This window comes from Zootoca vivipara, chromosome Z (genome assembly GCF_963506605.1).
Source record: "Zootoca vivipara chromosome Z, rZooViv1.1, whole genome shotgun sequence".
In the NCBI taxonomy this organism is placed as follows: Eukaryota; Metazoa; Chordata; class Lepidosauria; order Squamata; family Lacertidae; genus Zootoca; species Zootoca vivipara.
This window is the reverse complement of record NC_083294.1, coordinates 2,695,269-2,712,045: the sequence shown is the minus strand read 5'-3', so window position 1 is coordinate 2,712,045 and position 16,777 is coordinate 2,695,269. Positions and strand designations below refer to the sequence as shown.

Genomic DNA, 16,777 nt, shown 5'->3' with positions numbered 1-16,777 from the left:
CGTGCATCACATTTTGATCCAGGCCCGGCTCGCCCATTGACTCTAGTGGCGCGTTGTGCCAGGGCGCCTGAGCGATCAGGGGCGCCCCAGCAAGTGGAGGAGCTGCGCAGCGGCCTCCCTTTTCCCTCCACCAGCCGCGCCGGGAGAGCAGGGAGGTAAGGGAGCGGAACAGGGGCACTAGGACCCTGTTCCGCTCTGCAGCGCCAGTGTCATCCCTCACCCCGGCGCCACTTCTACCAATGAAACGCAGCGCCCTGTTGGCGGGAAGGAAATGGAGTCGCGGGAGACGGTGGGAAGGCCACAGCGCAGCGCGGCCTGCTGGGAGAAGGGAGGAAGGCCGCACAGAGCAGCGGCGTCCCCTCTCCCACTCAATCCGGCATCGGACAGGCGGGCAGCCTCCGGCACAGCACACCCCTGCTGTAAGGTGCGGGGGCTGCCGTGAGGCTCCCGCATGCCAGATAAGAGCTTTCCTCTTTTTTTTAAGAGTGGGATCCCTGCACCAGGGTGCCCGATGACCTTCAGACGGCCCTGGTTTGATCATTGTGAAAGAAAACTTAAAAGCAGTACAGTGGTTACGAACGGGAACCATTCCAGAGGCCCAGCCATATCCCGAAACCTTCGTAACCGGAGGTGTCTCTTCTGCACATGTGTGCGGCGCCGTAGAGTGCTTCTGCGCATGCGGCAAACCCACTTCCAGGTTTGCAGCATTCACAACCTGAAAGTTACGTTACCCAAAAGTAACATAATCCAAGGGTCCACCGTATTTTAAACAAAAGTTACAAATCTAAATATCCTAGCCAACCTAAATATTATTCATATCGTGAATCAGCTGAAGCATCATTTCTGCGAAATAAAGCTTTCAAATGTTTCAGGAATTATTATTTTTTTACAAGTTCTCCAAAATTATATACCCATCAGTACATTCAACAGCAATGGGAGACACCTGGCTTGAATGCAATGGGAGACACCTGGCTTGAGAGCAGTACATGTGAAAAGGATCTAGGAGTCTTGGTAGACCACAAACTTGACATGAGTCAACAGTGTGATGCAGCAGCTCAAAAAGCCAATACAATTATGGGCTGCATCAATAGGAGTATAGCATCTAGATCAAGGGAAGTAATAGTACCACTGTATTCTGCTCTGGTCAGACCTCACCTGGAGTCCTGTGTCCCAGCTCCCTAAGCCGTTCCTCATAAGGCATCGTTTCCAAGCCTTTAACCATTTTGGTTGCCCTCTTCTGGACACGTTCCAGCTTGTCAGTATCCTTCTTGAATAGTATGATAACTGTGATTGTTGTTGTTGTTTAGTCGTTTAGTCGTGTCCGACTCTTCGTGACCCCATGGTATGATAGCTCATACCAAAATAAAAAACTTAGTTGGTCTTTAAGGTGCTGCTGAAAGGATTTTTTTTTTTGTTTCGACTACGTCAGACCAACACGGCTACCTAACTGTAACTAGAAATATTGACCCAGTTAGACCAACAATGTGCAGAAGAGGGCAACCAAAATGGTCAAAGGCCTGGAAACAATGCCTTATGAGGAACAGCTTAGGGAGCTGGGTATGTTTAGCCTGGAGAAGAGGGGGTTAAGGGGTGATATGATAGCCATGTTCAAATATAGAAAAGGATGTCATATAGAGGAGGGAGAAAGGTTGTTTTCTGCTGCTCCAGAGAAGCGGACACGGAGCTATGGATTCAAACTACAAGAAAGAAGTTTCCACCTAAACATTAGGAAGAACTTCCTGACAGTAAGAGCTGTTCGGCAGTGGAATTTGCTACCAAGGAGTGTGGTGGAGTCTCCTTCTTTGGAGGTCTTTAAGCAGAGGCTTGACAGGCATATGTCAAGAATGCTTTGATGGAGTTTCCTGCTTGGCAGGGGGTTGGACTGGATGGCCCTTGTGGTCTCTTCCAACTCTATGATTCTATATACCCATCAGTACATTCAACAGCAAATGCAAACTTTTAGAATGCAATGTTGGGAATCGAATATAAGATGCACACACAGTGGAAGTAAGTTACTTGCTCGCAGTATCAGAGTAATGCCCAAATATTTTGCTGTTGTAGAAGAGGCTCAGCAAACAGCTCTGGACAAAGTTATACTGTACAGAGAATAATAAATTCCAGCTTGTAGCAGGCTTTTCAGAGAGAGATATACAATGCATTACTGTTGCACCAAATAACCAAGACACAGCACACCTAGCTGACATACATTATTGCCATGGTCATGGCTCGGCCATAACCACAGCAACAGGCTCATTGTACCTTGCACAGATTACCTCACCCCTGGGGCAATTTATGTTCATGAAGGAAATTAACCCCTACCTATGTCCAGCTGTTCCAACATGAAATTTCAGATTTATTGGTAACTAGCTGGCCCTGCATGCGTTGCTGTGCGTTAGTCTGTCAAATGGAGGGTACTAGCCCCCCTTCAGATCCCCCCCCCCCCGAGTCTCAGAGTCCCCCTGTTTTACAAAATCTCACGGCGGAGGTGGGGTTTGTGGGTGTAGGCTAGACTCCATGGGGAGGCAGGAGGAGGTGGAGGAGGAGCTGTGGGAATAACGCCACTAGAGGGCGCTGTTTTAGTTTCTGGAATAGCAGGTTTTTACCTGCGCAGGTATGAGATGTGAGCAATCCAAGGTTGTTCAAACACTCAGGTAGTGGCATGGACCATTGTGTCCAAATTCCAATTGGTCAAGCGGTTTCCGAGAAAAGTGGAGCCCACAGTTTCACCTTTTTTTACATTTATATATATGTATATAGGTGTATATATATATGAGTTGAAAACAATAGGTTTCAGGCAAAGTAATTAAAAAACAAGCTATGTCAGGATATGTTTCCATTTAATCTAGCACTGACATCTCATATCTCAAACAATTTTTCAGTTATCCTTCCTGAATGATGTGGTGCAGGAAAACGTGCAACCATTTAAATTATTTTTTTTAATAAAAAAAATTCCTTCCAGTAGCACCTTAGAGACCAACTAAGTTTGCCATAGGCAGGCACCCCCAAACTTTGGCCCTCCAGATGTTTTGGACTACAATTCCCATCTTCCCAGACCACTGGTCCTGTTAGCTAGGGATCATGGGAGTTGTAGGCCAAAACATCTGGAGGGCCGCAGTTTGGGGGTGCCTGGTCAGAGTTATGCGCATTCATGTGCATGCATACTTCTTCAGTGTTCTCATACCTATGACAAACTTAGTTGGTGTCTAAGGTGCTACTGGAAGGATTTTTTTTATTTTTTGTTTCGACTACATCAAACCAACACGGCTACCTACCTGTAACATTTAAAAATAAGTATATTCTAAGACAGGCATCCCCAAACTGCAGCCCTCCAGATGTTTTGGCTTACAATTCCCATGATCCCTAGCTAACAGGACCAGTGGTCGGGGAAGATGGGAAACATCTGGAGGGCCGAAGTTTGGGGATGCCTGTTCTAAGAATAGGTAAAGGGGCCCCTGACCATCAGGTCCAGTCGTGTCCGACTCTGGGGTTGCGGCGCTCATCTCACTCTATAGGTCGAGGGAGCTGGCGTTTGTCCGCAGACAGCTTCCGGGTCATGTGGCCAGCATGACAAAGCTGCTTCTGGCGAACCAGAGAAGCGCACGGAAACACCGTTTACCTTCCCGCCAAAGCGGTCCCTATTTATCTACTTGCACTTTGATGTGCTTTCAAACTTCTAGGTGGGCAGGAGCTGGGACCGAGCAACGGGAGCTCACCCCGTTGCAGGGATTCGAACCGCCAACCTTCTGATCAGCAAGCCCTAGACTCTGTGGTTTAACCCACAGTGCCACCTGGGTCCCATTAAGGATACCCCCCCCAAAAAAAACCAACAACCAAAAAAAACCTTTCCTTCCAGTAGTTCTCGTGAACAAATTACATTTAATCATAATGGCTCTATGCTCCTATCACACTTTTACTCAGTGGCTTCAATGGAATACTCTCTGCTCCCTATCTATCGACCAGAAACTGTCCCACTAGCTGGCATATCCTTGCGGGATTACTTCATATGAAGCATTCACTCAAGCCCTTTTGCACACACACACACACACCCCAGGCATGGCAGAGCAGTCCTCAACTCTGACCCACCCCCACCACAAAAAGCTGTCGAAGCCTCACATCTCTGTTGTTGCTTCTTAACTGGTTTGTGCCATTATAATACAGTGGCACCTCTACTTACAAATTTAATGCGTTCCGAACGCACATTCATAAGTCGGCAAAATTTGTAAGTCGAATCCCATAGGAATGCATTGAGAGAAAAAATTCGTAAGTCGAAGCAACCCTATCTAAAAATTCGTAAGTAGAAAAAATCCTATCTAAACCACATCCAAGATGGCGGACGGAGCTCTATTTCTAAGTAGAAACAATCGTAAGTAGAGGTACCACTGTAGCTCCTTGCCCTTGTGTTCTTAACTAAAACTGGCTGGCCATATCACCTAAGAATTTTTCAGAAGTGCCGCTGCTATCTTGTTCAGTTCAAAATTAAGCCATAACCAGTCTTTTTATTTATTTTTTGGTGACTCCAGAGCACCACCTAATAACCAAGTTCAGATTTCCAGTTCAGCCCACCCACACCTATCTCTTCCTCTGCCTCTCTGTGTTTGCTCCACTGTTAAGGAGGAACTTTCGGTTGCTACACAGAAAAGGAGTGGATTCCTTCCCACCTTATTTCAGAAGAGAAGAGGTGTGAATGGGTGTACTTTTAAGTAAAATGAGCTTTGCTTTGGGAGAGGAGGGGTGAGAGAATCAAGCAAGAGTTGGGAGGTTGCCTTGTTGTTGTTTTGACAAATAATGAGGTCCAGGAAAGCTGCTTTGGAGAGGTCGGGAACCTCCTTCCTTCCCCCAACAACCCCCATTGTTTAGGAGGAATATTATAGTACAGCGGTACCTCTACTTACGAATGTTTCTACTTACGAACGGAGCTCCGTCCACCATCTTGTATGACCCTAACAGATTAGACAACTGGGCCAAAGCAAACAAGATGAATTTGAACAAGGAGAAATGTAAGGTACTCCACTTGGGCAAAAAAAAATATGAAAGACACAAATACAGGATGGGAGACACCCGGCTTGAGAGCAGTACATGTGAAAAGGATCGAGGAGTCCTGGTAGACCACAAACTTGACATGAGTCAACAGTGTGATGCAGCAGCCCAAAAAGCCAATGCAATTCTGGGCTGCATCAATAGGTGTATAGCATATAGATCAAGGGAAGTAATAGTACCACTGTATTCCGCTCTGGTCAGACCTCACCTGGAGTACTGTGTCCAGTTCTGGGCACCACAGTTCAAGAAGGATACTGACTAGCTGGAACATGTCCAGAAGAGGGCAACCAAAATGGTCAAAGGCCTGGAAACAATGCCTTATGAGGAACAGCTTAGGGAGCTGGGTATGTTTAGCCTGGAGAAGAGGGGGTTAAGGGGTGATATGATAGCCATGTTCAAATATAGAAAAGGATGTGGTATAGAGGAGGGAGAAAGGTTGTTTTCTGCTGCTCCAGAGAAGCGGACACGGAGCAATGGATTCAAACTGCAAGAAAGAAGGTTCCATCTCAACATTAGGAAGAACTTCCTGACAGTAAGAGCTGTTCGGCAGTGGAATTTACTACCAAGGAGTGTGGTTGAGTCTCCTTCTTTAGAGGTCCCTTCCAACTCTATGATTCTATGATTTAGATAGACTTACTCCGGCATATAAGACGACTTGGCGTATAAGACGATCCCCAACTTTCCCAGTTAAAATATAGAGTTTGGGATATACCATATAAGAAATATGACCCGGCGTATAAGACGACCCCTGACTTTTGAGAAGATTTTCCTGGGTTAAAAAGTAGTCTTATATGCAGGAATATAGAGTACTTGATCCTTGATCACTGCAGATGGTGACAGCAGTCACGAAATTAAAAGATGCCTGTTTCTTGGGAGAAAAGCAATGACAAACCTAGACAGCATCTCAAAAAGCAGAGACATCACCTTGCCAACAAAGCTCCGTATAGTTCAAGGTATGGTTTTCCCAGTAGTGGTGTATGGAAGTGAGAGCTGGACCATAAAGAAGGCTGATCACCGAAGAATTGATGCTTTTGAATTCTGGTGCTGGAGGAGACTCTTGAGAGTCCCATGGACTGAAAGAAGATCAAACCTATCTATTCTGAAGGAAATCAGCCCTGAGTGCTCACTGTAAGGACAGATCCTGAAGCTGAGGCTCCAATACTTTGGCCACCTCATGAGAAGAGAAGACTCCCTGGAAAAGACCCTGATGTTGGGAAAGATCGAGGGCACTAGGAGAAGGGGACGACAGAGGACGAGATGGTTGGACAGTGTTCTCGAAGGAAGGAACATGAGTTTTACCAAACTGCGGGAGGCAGTGCAAGACAGGAGTGTCTGGCGTGCTATGGTCCATGGGGTCACGAAGAGTCGGACACGACTAAATGACTAAAGAACAACAACAATACAGTACTAGGAAAACATCATTGTCCTACCATATATTATCAACTAAAAATGAGCATCCGTATATGAAGTGGCAGGCAGCAGCTCATTCACTATCAGCTGCAACTGATAGATTTACAACTTATGAAATATAAACACAAATGAAATGATGCATGCATTATCTTTCAATTAAGGTTTGCAATAAATTAGCCTTTCCCACTAAACGATTTAGCCTCGAAAGAAGGGGCGGGGAGGGAAGAAGAAAAGAGGGACAAGGGCATAGCTGTCAAGTTTTCCCTTTTCTTGCGAGGAATCATAGAGTTGGAAGAGACCACAAGGGCCACCCAGTCCAACCCCCTGCCAAGTAGGAAACACCATCAAAGCATTCTTGACATATGCCTGTCAAACCTCCGCTTAAAGACCTCCAAAGAAGGAGACTCCACCACACTCCTTGGTAGTAAATTCCACTGCCGAATAGCTCTTACTGTCAGGAAGTACTTCCTAATGTTTAGGTGGAATCAACTTTCTTGTAGTTTGAATCCATTGCTCCGTGTCCACTTCTCTGGAGCAGCAGAAAACAATCTTTCTCCCTCCTCTATATGACATCCTTTGATATATTTGAACTCGGCTATCATGTCTCCCCTTAACCTTCTCTTCTCCAGGCTAAACATACCCAGCTCCCTAAGCCGTTCCTCATAAGGCATCGTTTCCAGGCCTTTGACCATTTTGGTTGCCCTCTACTGGACACGTTCCATCTTGTCAGTATCCTTCTTGAACTGTGGTGCCCAGAACTGAACACAGTACTCCAGGTGAGGTCTGACCAGAGCAGAATACAGTGGTCCTATTATTTCCCTTATGGTCAGGGGGTCCCTTTACCTGGTTACTGGGCAAATTGTTAAACACAAGGCTGGTCTATGTCTTGTTATTGCTTTTCATATTTGCCTATTCAGCATAAGGGAGTTTCCCGGAGATCTTGACAGCTATGGACAAGGGCCCTTGGCGAGAGATGGGTACGTAGCGGTGGATGAAAGAAGCAGGCCTCGGGGGGCAATTGCGGAAGGGAAGACCTTACCCACACATCTCTCTCGGAGCGTTGAAGGCCGAGGCGCTGCAGGCCGACTGCCAAGTCGTGGACGCAAAGGGCGCCGTCGCGGTTCACGTCCAGCTGCAGGAAGAGGCTCCGCAGGCGCCGCTCCTGCTCCAGGGGTGACGAGCCGCCGCTTCCCTCAATGGCGGGGGCGGTGGGCCCCGTCGCCGCCACCGCCGCGCTCGCCGTGGCGGCGCCGCACTGGCAGAGCACGCCGTTCACTACGGGGGAAGCCAGCGAGCGCCGCGCGCCAGCCGGCATACCCAGGAGTTACCTCAGCCGCCGCCGCCGCCACACGCGCAACTCCACCCTGGAGGCGTCTCGCCGGGAAATGGCGCCGCGCCTGCTTCAACGGAGCCGGCGTCTTTCTCTTTCGCCCGCCGATTGGCTTATTGCGTACACGTGACGGAACCGAGTCGCCTGGTTGGCCAGGCTCGGGCCAAAGAACGGGCTCGTCACCCGAAGCGCCGCCCCCCCAAAAAAGGGGCGGGGAGAAGGGAAGGGGCTGGGGACGCCCTCTATTAACCAATCAAAAGGGGGCAAGGAAGGTCCCACGAAGTCAAAGGAGGCGGGGGCGCAAAATGACAGGGCGTCGGGCGACACGTGACTCGGTCGTCTTTCAATATGCCTCTTTCCACCCACCCAACCCGGTGCTTCGCTGGCTTTCTTGACTGGCACAAGTACCGGTACAGTACCACCTACTGTATACACCAGGCATCCCCAAACTTCGGCCCTCCAGATATTTTGGACTACAATTCCCATCTTCCCCAACCTCTGGTCCTGTTAGCTCGGGGTCATGGGAGTTGTAGGCCGCAGTTTGGGAGTGCCTGGTATACACATTTCGTGGCTTTCTGATGAGCATTCACAAGAAGGGCGGGACGGCACGAAAGCCTCTCAGCCAACGAAAATGAAGGATTGGCAAGATGTCGCGCAGCGATTGGAGAAATAGATATGTGTAACGAGGGGGGATTGCCTATTGGCCAATGTAACTGCATACGGACAGCTACGTGGTAGGCATCCAGGCAGGAGGCGGAACTTCAAATGTGATAGGCAAGACTACGGCGGAGAGGGTGCAATTGGCATATGACGGACATGACTGTAACCCAATGCGCTCCTACGTCTAATAAGGCGGGGCAAACAGCTAAACGAGGGGTATCGGTCTATGGCGCAAATCCAAAGCGAGCCAATAGCAGCGCAGCGTTGCGGGCGAGGGGTGGACACCGTTTCATGAAAGGCAGGAGCGCAGTCCAATCAAAGCGGAGAGGCAAGAGACGCAGATTCTGGAAGCCATTACGCCACTGCCGCAGAATAGAGGCCCTCTTTGGATCCGATCGGTAGTTGGGGTACGCAATTTGCGTAATGTTATTTTGGTTTCGGTTTTTTTAATCGATTATTTTGGGTAATAGAAATGGGGAGCGAGGAAGGGACTCCCCCGAGGGCACTTCGGGCTCCAGCCTCGCCCGAGGCCGGCGGGGCAGTTCTCCAGGGTCCCCTCCCCACCCTCCTACTAGGCCTCGGGCCTTTCCTGGGTTCCCCTCAGCGCCCTCTGGCGCCATTTGCCTCAACCTTCCCCTCACGGCAATCTTCTTTATTTCCCTTGCTGGGTTTACCTCAGCAAACTCCCTTCCACGGAATCATCGACTCGTAGAGTCGGGAGGGAACCCCAGGGATCATCTAGCCCAACCCGCTGCGATACAGGAATCTCAACGAAAGCGTCCCTGACATATTTGTCACCCATCGGGGGATTCTCTGCCCCCCTCATTCCCCATTAGAAATATTAAATTATTATTGATTTCTTAAATCAGGCACCCCCAAACTATGGCCCTCCAGATGTTTTGGCCTACAACTCCCATGATCCCTAGCTAACAGGACCAGTGGTCAGGGATGATGGGAATTGTAGTCCAAAACATCTGGAGTGATAAAGTTTGGGGGGGTGCCTGCTCAAGGGCCTAATCCAGCACTCTAACCCAGGCACCCCCAAACTGTTTGGGGATGCCTGAACTACGCTTGCCTGGGCCCATTGATTTCAAGGCGGCTACTCCAGGCATGACCCACACCCAAGAGCAGGCACCCCCAAACTGCAGCGCTCCAGAAGTTTTGGCCTACAACTCCCATGATCCCTAGCTAGCAGGACCAGTAGCCGGGGAAGATGGGAATTGTAGTCCAAAACATCCAAAGAAATTGATGCATGAGAGATTTGAAATTGCAAGGAGTTTTAAACAATGAATTGGAAATTGCTAAAGATGAATGAGAAATGAACCGCAGATAGAGGGAACTCGAGGAAGTCCCCTCTTACAATGTTAAAGGAAAACGATTCGGGTATTTTTATCTTTGTGGGGGGTTTTTTGGTTTTTTTGTAGTTATTTTTTCTTCTTTTTTTAATAATTTATTTATTGAGGATTTTTAGGTAAAAAATATAACAAAAAGAAAAATGCAAAAAGAAAACAAAACAAAATACAAAAAAACCAATCTTGTTAATATCGTGTCATCGACCCGTCCCTTCCTTCCCGAGTCTATTTTAAATCCCATTATACAGCTTTCACAATGTTTGTGGAATAATTCGACAATTACAATTCTTATTCTTCACTCAATAATATATATTACTCAATTTTCAACGACATTTTAACTTCTAATTATGTCCCTTAGCCTTTAATTTCTCCCTGAGGCAGTGGAAGACAGGAGTGCCTGGCATGCTCTGGTCCATGGTCCATATATATTTACAATTCCTGTTAAATCTTACCCTCCGTCCCTTGGGTAACAATTCCCTCGATTCCCCAACCAGCTCCTTAATCCTTTCCATTCTCAGACCTCTTAAACCATCCATTGATTGATATTCCATGAAATTTTTCACCCCACACCCTCTCTTAACCACTCCAACCCACACCATTCGCCCCTCCTCTCCTTCTGTTGTTTCGAATCTTCAGCCAGTCTCCCTCCCACATCTTCATTTTCCTTGTCCCCTGTTATCACCCATCTTCTGTCTGGATTGTGTCCCCCTTCTCTCACTAGAGAGGCACAAAACCAGACCCAATAATCTTCATCTACCACAGCTTGATTGTCTCTGACTGGGGCCTGATCTCCCTCTCCCACTGTAAAACCAGGACCCCAAGTTCCATCTTGATCTGGAGTTATTTTTTCTTCTTATTTCTGTTTGTATTTGTTGTGTTTAAAGTGTTATGTTGTTATGCTTTTTTTGTTAAAACCAATAAAAAATATTTTTTTAAAAAAACAACAAAACATCTGGGGGGGCCGAAGTTTGGGGATGCCTGCTCAAGGGCCTAATCCAGCACTCTAACACAGGCACCCCCAAACTATGGCCCTCCAGATGTTTTGGCCTATAACTCCCATGATCCCTAGCTAACAGGACCAGTGGCCGAGGAAGATGGGAATTGTAGTCCAAAACATCTGGAGGCCCGAAGTTTGGGGATGCCTGGATGAAACCCGAAGATCGCAGGGTGGTTCACACATATCTTGAAGGTTGGAAGTTTCATGTCCTTCTTCCTCCCTCCTCTCCTCGAAAACCATAAACTTCCATGCGAAATCATGTTTCATTATACCCTCTTCCTTTTTCTCTCCCCCACCCCCATATTCATCCTTTTTTCCCCCGGTCTCCTTCTTAAATTTAAAGCTCATTCTTTTACTTCTCCCTTCCCACAAGAAATCACACTGGCATTTTAAAACAGTATGTGTTTTCTTTTTTCTTTTTTAAATAATTTTTTAAAAGTTATTTCCTCCAACTATTAAAACATTACAGAACACACAAAAATATAACATAATATAACATGAAAACATAATGAAAACATAATATAACGTAAACATAACATTCATAAACTGAAGCGAACTTTCCCATTGAAAGTAATGGAAAGTGGATTAATCCGTTCCAGACGGGTCCGCGGAGTACGCAACCTGAAGCGTACTTGACCCAAAGCATGGGTGTAATTGGTTCCGGAAGTCTTTTCATAAACTGAAGCGTTCATAAACTGAAGCAAACTTTCCCATTGGAAGTAAGAAAGTGAATTAATCCATTCCAGATGGGTCCGCGGCGTTTGTAAACCAAAAATTTGTAAACCGAGGTGTTCATAAACCGAGGTTCCACTGTATAGTAAAACACATTGGGTTCAATGGCAGGTAGGATTGCCAAATGTTCTTTTTTTGGACACCCACCCTCTTAAAAAATAACTACCAAGTGTGTACAGCGGGGGGGGGGGGGAGAATTGCCACATGTGTACAGCTGAATATGCATAAGTTAAATATTTGCATTTGTGAGTTATGTGCATGCATTATATTTCAGTTTTTCTTTATTCTCTACCCACTCAGAAAATTTACTGAAATTACACTTTCTGATGTAATGAAACTTCAGTTTTTACTCCTTTCCTAACATAGGTGCTTTCTCTATTCCAGGGATTGGCCAACTTCCAAGAGATAGAGAACTACTCACAGAGTTAAAAACTAGCAGTGATCTACCCCCTTTTTGGGGTTCAGGTCAATGTTGATGAGCTCTTTTGCTTTTTTAGGGCCATTTTGGGGGGGGTTAGGTTGAAATTGTTGAACTTTTTTTAGGGAGGGGAAAGCCACGTGTTTTAGGAGTCCAGGGCAAAAATGTTGAGCTTTCTTTGGTGAAGCCAAACTTGTTGAGCTTCTTGGGGGGCTCCAGTGATCTACCACAGATGTCCAGTGATCTACCAGTAGATCACGATCTACCTGTTGGACGTTACGGTGGGTCATAAAAAAAAATCGGAAATGTTTCCTCCCTTGATCTTATATCAGGCATTTGGGACAAATCGCTTAATATTTAGACCCGGCTCCTCCAGTTTGAAATTTTGTCTCACTGCGAGCGATAAAAACATAGGAATTTGACTCATTTAATTATCAGAATGTTAAATTGTGAACTAATCCACATAAATTTTAGGTTTTATGTGGAGCAATAATAGTTGCATACTATTATTTTCTGCAATAGTTATTTATTGAAGATCAAACATGTTGATAATTTACATGAAAAACCAATGGTTTTGAAAAAAAAAGAAACAATTAAGCAAACGGTGTACTCAACAAGTAAACATAAACAATAAAATGCCACTCATATTATGTGTTGCGTAGATGGCCCCAGAGGCGGAGAGGTGCGAAGGCGGCCCTGCCTGCCAGGTTCCTTCCCCAGCCTCGGGTGGGGTGGCGCGGGTGGTGGGGCATGGCGCTCCCAACCTCCGCGAGTGCCTGTTGCAGCCCAGAGCTTCCGGGCACCATGACAGGCGCTCTCCTGCCTGCCTGCAGCCCTGGCGGTGTGTTGTCGTGCTCTTGTTCGCCGTGCTGGCGGAGAGGGAAAGCGCTGCTGGAGCCCTCGCTCTCCCTTCTGGGCACAGCGAGCGGGCGGGCGGCGGAGGGTGGGGGCAGGCTGGCCAGCGCCCCCTCCATTTTGGCGCCCTAGGCAACTGCCTAGTTTGCCTTAATGGACGCGCTGGCCCTGAGTACTAACCATTTTGGTCACAAGGAATAACCTTGCTTCTCGCCTTTTTCTAGCGTTTCGTTGTTTACTGCAGCCATATCTGTGTCCTTGGCAGCTGCCTTTCAACCTACCCAGACATCCTGCCCTCCTGTTTTGTCTCCGGACTTCACCAAGGCCGCCAGCCCCCGGTTTGTTCGGGGACTTGAACATTCCATGGCAATGGCATCCCCCCCAGCTCCGCCGGCTAAAAAGCGGAAAATGAACTTTTCGGAGCGAGAGGTGGAGATAATTGTGGAGGAGCTGGAGCGGAGCAAGCACCTGCTGATCAACCACTTCAATGCTGGCGTCCCACTGGCTGCCAAGGCTGCTGCTTGGCACAACATCCTACGCCGGGTTAACGCTGTCGCCACCTGCCGCCGGGAGCTGCCCGAAGTCAAGAAAAAATGGTCTGATCTCAAGACGGAGGTGCGGCGCAAAGTGGCACAGGTCCGGGCTGCAATGGAAGGAGGGGGTGACGGCCAGGATGGAGGTGTGGAGGGCCAAGATGCTGAAGATCCAGTAGGAGTCACAGCGGCGCCAGTTATTCTAACTCCCATGCAGCAGCGCATCTGTAACTTGCTGGGGGAAGCCACCATTATTAGCCTGCCAGCTGGAGACTGCACTTCAGATGGATCAGAGATACCCATTACTGCCGCAGCCACAACAGTCACCCTTACTCAGAGTGAGTGTGTTGTTGCTTCCTTCTCCATGTTATAGAATCATAGAGTTGGAAGAGACCACGAGGGCCATCCAGTCCAACCCCCTGCCAAGCAGGAAACATCATCAAAGCACCATCCTATCATATCACCCCTTAACCTTCTCTTCTCCAGGCTAAACATACCCAGCTCCCTAAACCATTCCTCATAAGGCATCGTTTCCAGGCCTTTGACCATTTTGGTTGCCCTCTTCTGGACCCGTTCCAGCTTGTCAGTATCCTTCTTGAACTGTGGTGCCCAGAACTGGACACAGTACTCCAGGTGAGGTCTGACCAGAGCAGAATACAGTGGTACTATTACTTCTCTTGATATAGACGCTATACTCCTATTGATGCAGCCCATAATTGCATTGGCTTTTTTAGCTGCTGCATCACACTGTTGACTCATGTCAAGTTGGTGGTCTACCAAGACTCCACGATCCTTTTCACATGTACTGCTCTCAAGCCAGGTGTCTCCCATTCTTTCATTTTTTTGGCCCAAGTGGAGTACTTTACATTTATCCTTGTTAAAATTCATCTTGTTTGTTTTGGCCCAGTTGTCTAATCGGTTCAGGTCATTTTGAAGTGTGATCCTATCCTCTGGGGTATTAGCCACCCCTCCCAATTTGGTGTCATCTGATCAGGATGCCCTCAAGCCCATCATCCAAGTCATTGATGAAGATGTTGAATAAGACTGGACGCAATACACAATGCTTAACTTAAACATTCAGTGTGATTAAGTTATTTGATTTCTTACATTGTAAGCTAACCTGTGATCCTCAAATGAACGGAGGTATAGAAATTTGATGTTTAATCATTAAAATACTGTAATGGATAATAAGCCTCGACTTGCAGAATCCTTTGGCTTGAGCTAATTCAATTGCTTTCATATGATTTTCTCATTGCAAACACCTGAAAGTCTGTAAATTTTGATAGGCCTGCTTTGCAATGGGGGCTGAATAATTTTGCTTTCAACTGCAAGTAGAACTAATTTTGGATTATAACCCCCAATCTTCTCATTTGTGGTTTGAGTCAAGATTATGGATTTTTCTCACCACATCTATCTTACCATTGCCAGGCTGTTTTGTGTTATCACCAACAGTGCCTTGTCAAAACCATTTTGGTTTTGTGCTATCGTCACTGGTTGTTTCGCATTTTCTTTCCCTCTTACCTTGTTCTTCTCTGTTCCAATCCCTCCAAAAGAGTGCAGATGAGATCTTTGTGAAAACTTCAGATTTTTTTTTTAGGATGCTTTAATTGTTCCAGTTTTTACTATGTAAACTGCTATGTGAAGACCACAGCAGAGTTTGAAGTGTAAGAAAACAGCAGAATATATTAAGAAACATGTTGGATGAAATTACATTATAGAACCTTAAAACGCAATTATATGTAATTTGGCTTATAAACATGGATGTTGTCACCATCTGCAGTGATCAAGGAGCCCAGGAAAGTAAAATCTCTCACTGCCTCCATTTCTTCCCCTTCTATTTGCCAGGAGGTGATGGGACCAGTGGCCATTATCTTAGTTTTTTTGATGTTGACCTTCAGACCATCTTTTGCGCTCTCCTCTTTCACCCTCATTCAAAGGTTCTTGAATTCCTCCTCACTTTCTGCCATCAAGGTTGTGTCATCAGCATACCTGAGGTTGTTGATATTTCTTCTGGCAATCTTAATTCCGGCTTGGGATTCATCTAGTCCAGCCTTTCACATGATGAATTCTGCATATAAGTTAAACAAGCAGGGAGACAATATACAACATTGTCGTACTCCTTTCCCCATATTGATCCAGCCAGTTTTTCCATATCCAGTTCTAACTGTAGCTTAATGTCCCACATAGAGATTTCTCAGGAGACAGATGAGGTGATCAGGCACTCCCATTTCTTTAAGAACTTGCCATAGTTTCCTGTGGTCGTACTCCTTTCCCAATATTGAACCAATCAGTTGTTCCGTATCCAGTTCTAACTGTAGCTTCCTCTTCTTCTTAGTTCCAGCTGAGACAACCTACCATAGTTTGGAGGATGGTGTTGTGGAGTACTGCACAACAGAAGCTCCGGCCGCAGTCACCGCCGAGGCCCCCTTAGAGATGATGGCTCAACAAGCAGAAGTCTCCGTGAAGCCTCAGGAACTGAAGAGCCGCATTGCCCTGAACTCAGCCAAGCTCCTGCAGGAGCAGCGCGTGACCAATCTCCACATGAAAGAGATGGCCCAGAACATCGAGCAGCAAAATGACCTCCTGCAGATGATCCGCCGCTCTCAGGAACTACAGGCATGTGCCCAGGAGCGCCAAGCCCAGGCCATGGAAGGGATGCAGGCTGCGCTGAATGCTCTTGTGCAGATCCTTCGCCCCATGATTAAGGACTTCCGCCGGTTTCTACAGAGCAATGCTCCTGCTCCTTAAGTGGCCTCCGACCCCAGCAGAGCGGCCCAAAACGCACAAGATGGCATCATTCAATGAAACGGAATGGACAAAATGGCATCAGCGAAATGGAGTGGACAAAATGGCATCATCCAGTGAAATAAAATGGACAAGATGGCATCATGCAATGAAGTGAAGCCTTCCAGGCACAGACTCGATCAAGAGAGTATTTCTTTGTTTCTGCAAACTGATTTGGTGCCTGCCTTTTTTTTTAAGCTGAAAACCTATTCTGGATTATTTCTGCTCTTGCTTTTTATTTTTGGAAATGTGTGCACCGTTTCTCGATGTGGCCTGCATAGAGCATATGTGACAAATGCATCATTTAACACTGGACTTTTCAAAATGGGGAAAATAGATTTCGTATAAAAGAAACTTTTTTTGTTTTCATTTATTGTGTTAAGAAAGGCCATTTTCATTAATTTTAGGTAAGGGTTAGCTTTGTCATATAATGGCCAAAGTCAACAAAAGAAAACATCCAACATTTTGTCAATAAGTCAGTCAAATTCATTTTCAAAAGTAATTGGCTGTCATAAAAATGCAGATTTGAGGCATATTTCAGGACACTGACCCCCATGTTGTACAGAAAAAAAATTGTCTATTCCATTGAACTTCTGAGGCTAGCAAAGAAATCCTATAAATAATGAGTTTTTTCCTATCCTATATAATAAAGTCCAAGTGTCTCTGCGT

General features: G+C 46.5%; 2 protein-coding genes across 3 annotated transcripts in view; one reads left to right on the top strand and one right to left on the bottom strand.

Moving 5' to 3' along the window:
* The window catches only part of SLC25A25 (solute carrier family 25 member 25), a 43,056-nt gene extending 35,273 nt beyond the window's left edge, over positions 1–7,783 (bottom strand). For both annotated transcript variants that reach the window (XM_060270618.1, XM_060270619.1), the window contains exon 1: positions 7,487–7,783. In XM_060270618.1, coding sequence (XP_060126601.1) covers positions 7,487–7,762 — 276 coding nt within the window. In that variant the 5' untranslated portion in view covers positions 7,763–7,783. The remainder of the gene's footprint in view (positions 1–7,486) is intronic.
* A 967-nt stretch (positions 7,784–8,750) lies between these two features.
* Positions 8,751–16,462, top strand: NAIF1 (nuclear apoptosis inducing factor 1). The gene is made up of 3 exons (XM_035101504.2): positions 8,751–8,844; positions 13,016–13,662; positions 15,660–16,462. The coding sequence occupies exons 2-3, from the start codon at positions 13,155–13,157 to the stop codon at positions 16,070–16,072; spliced, it is 921 nt and encodes a 306-aa protein (XP_034957395.1). The 5' UTR covers positions 8,751–8,844; positions 13,016–13,154; the 3' UTR covers positions 16,073–16,462.
* The last annotated feature ends 315 nt before the right edge of the window (positions 16,463–16,777 follow it).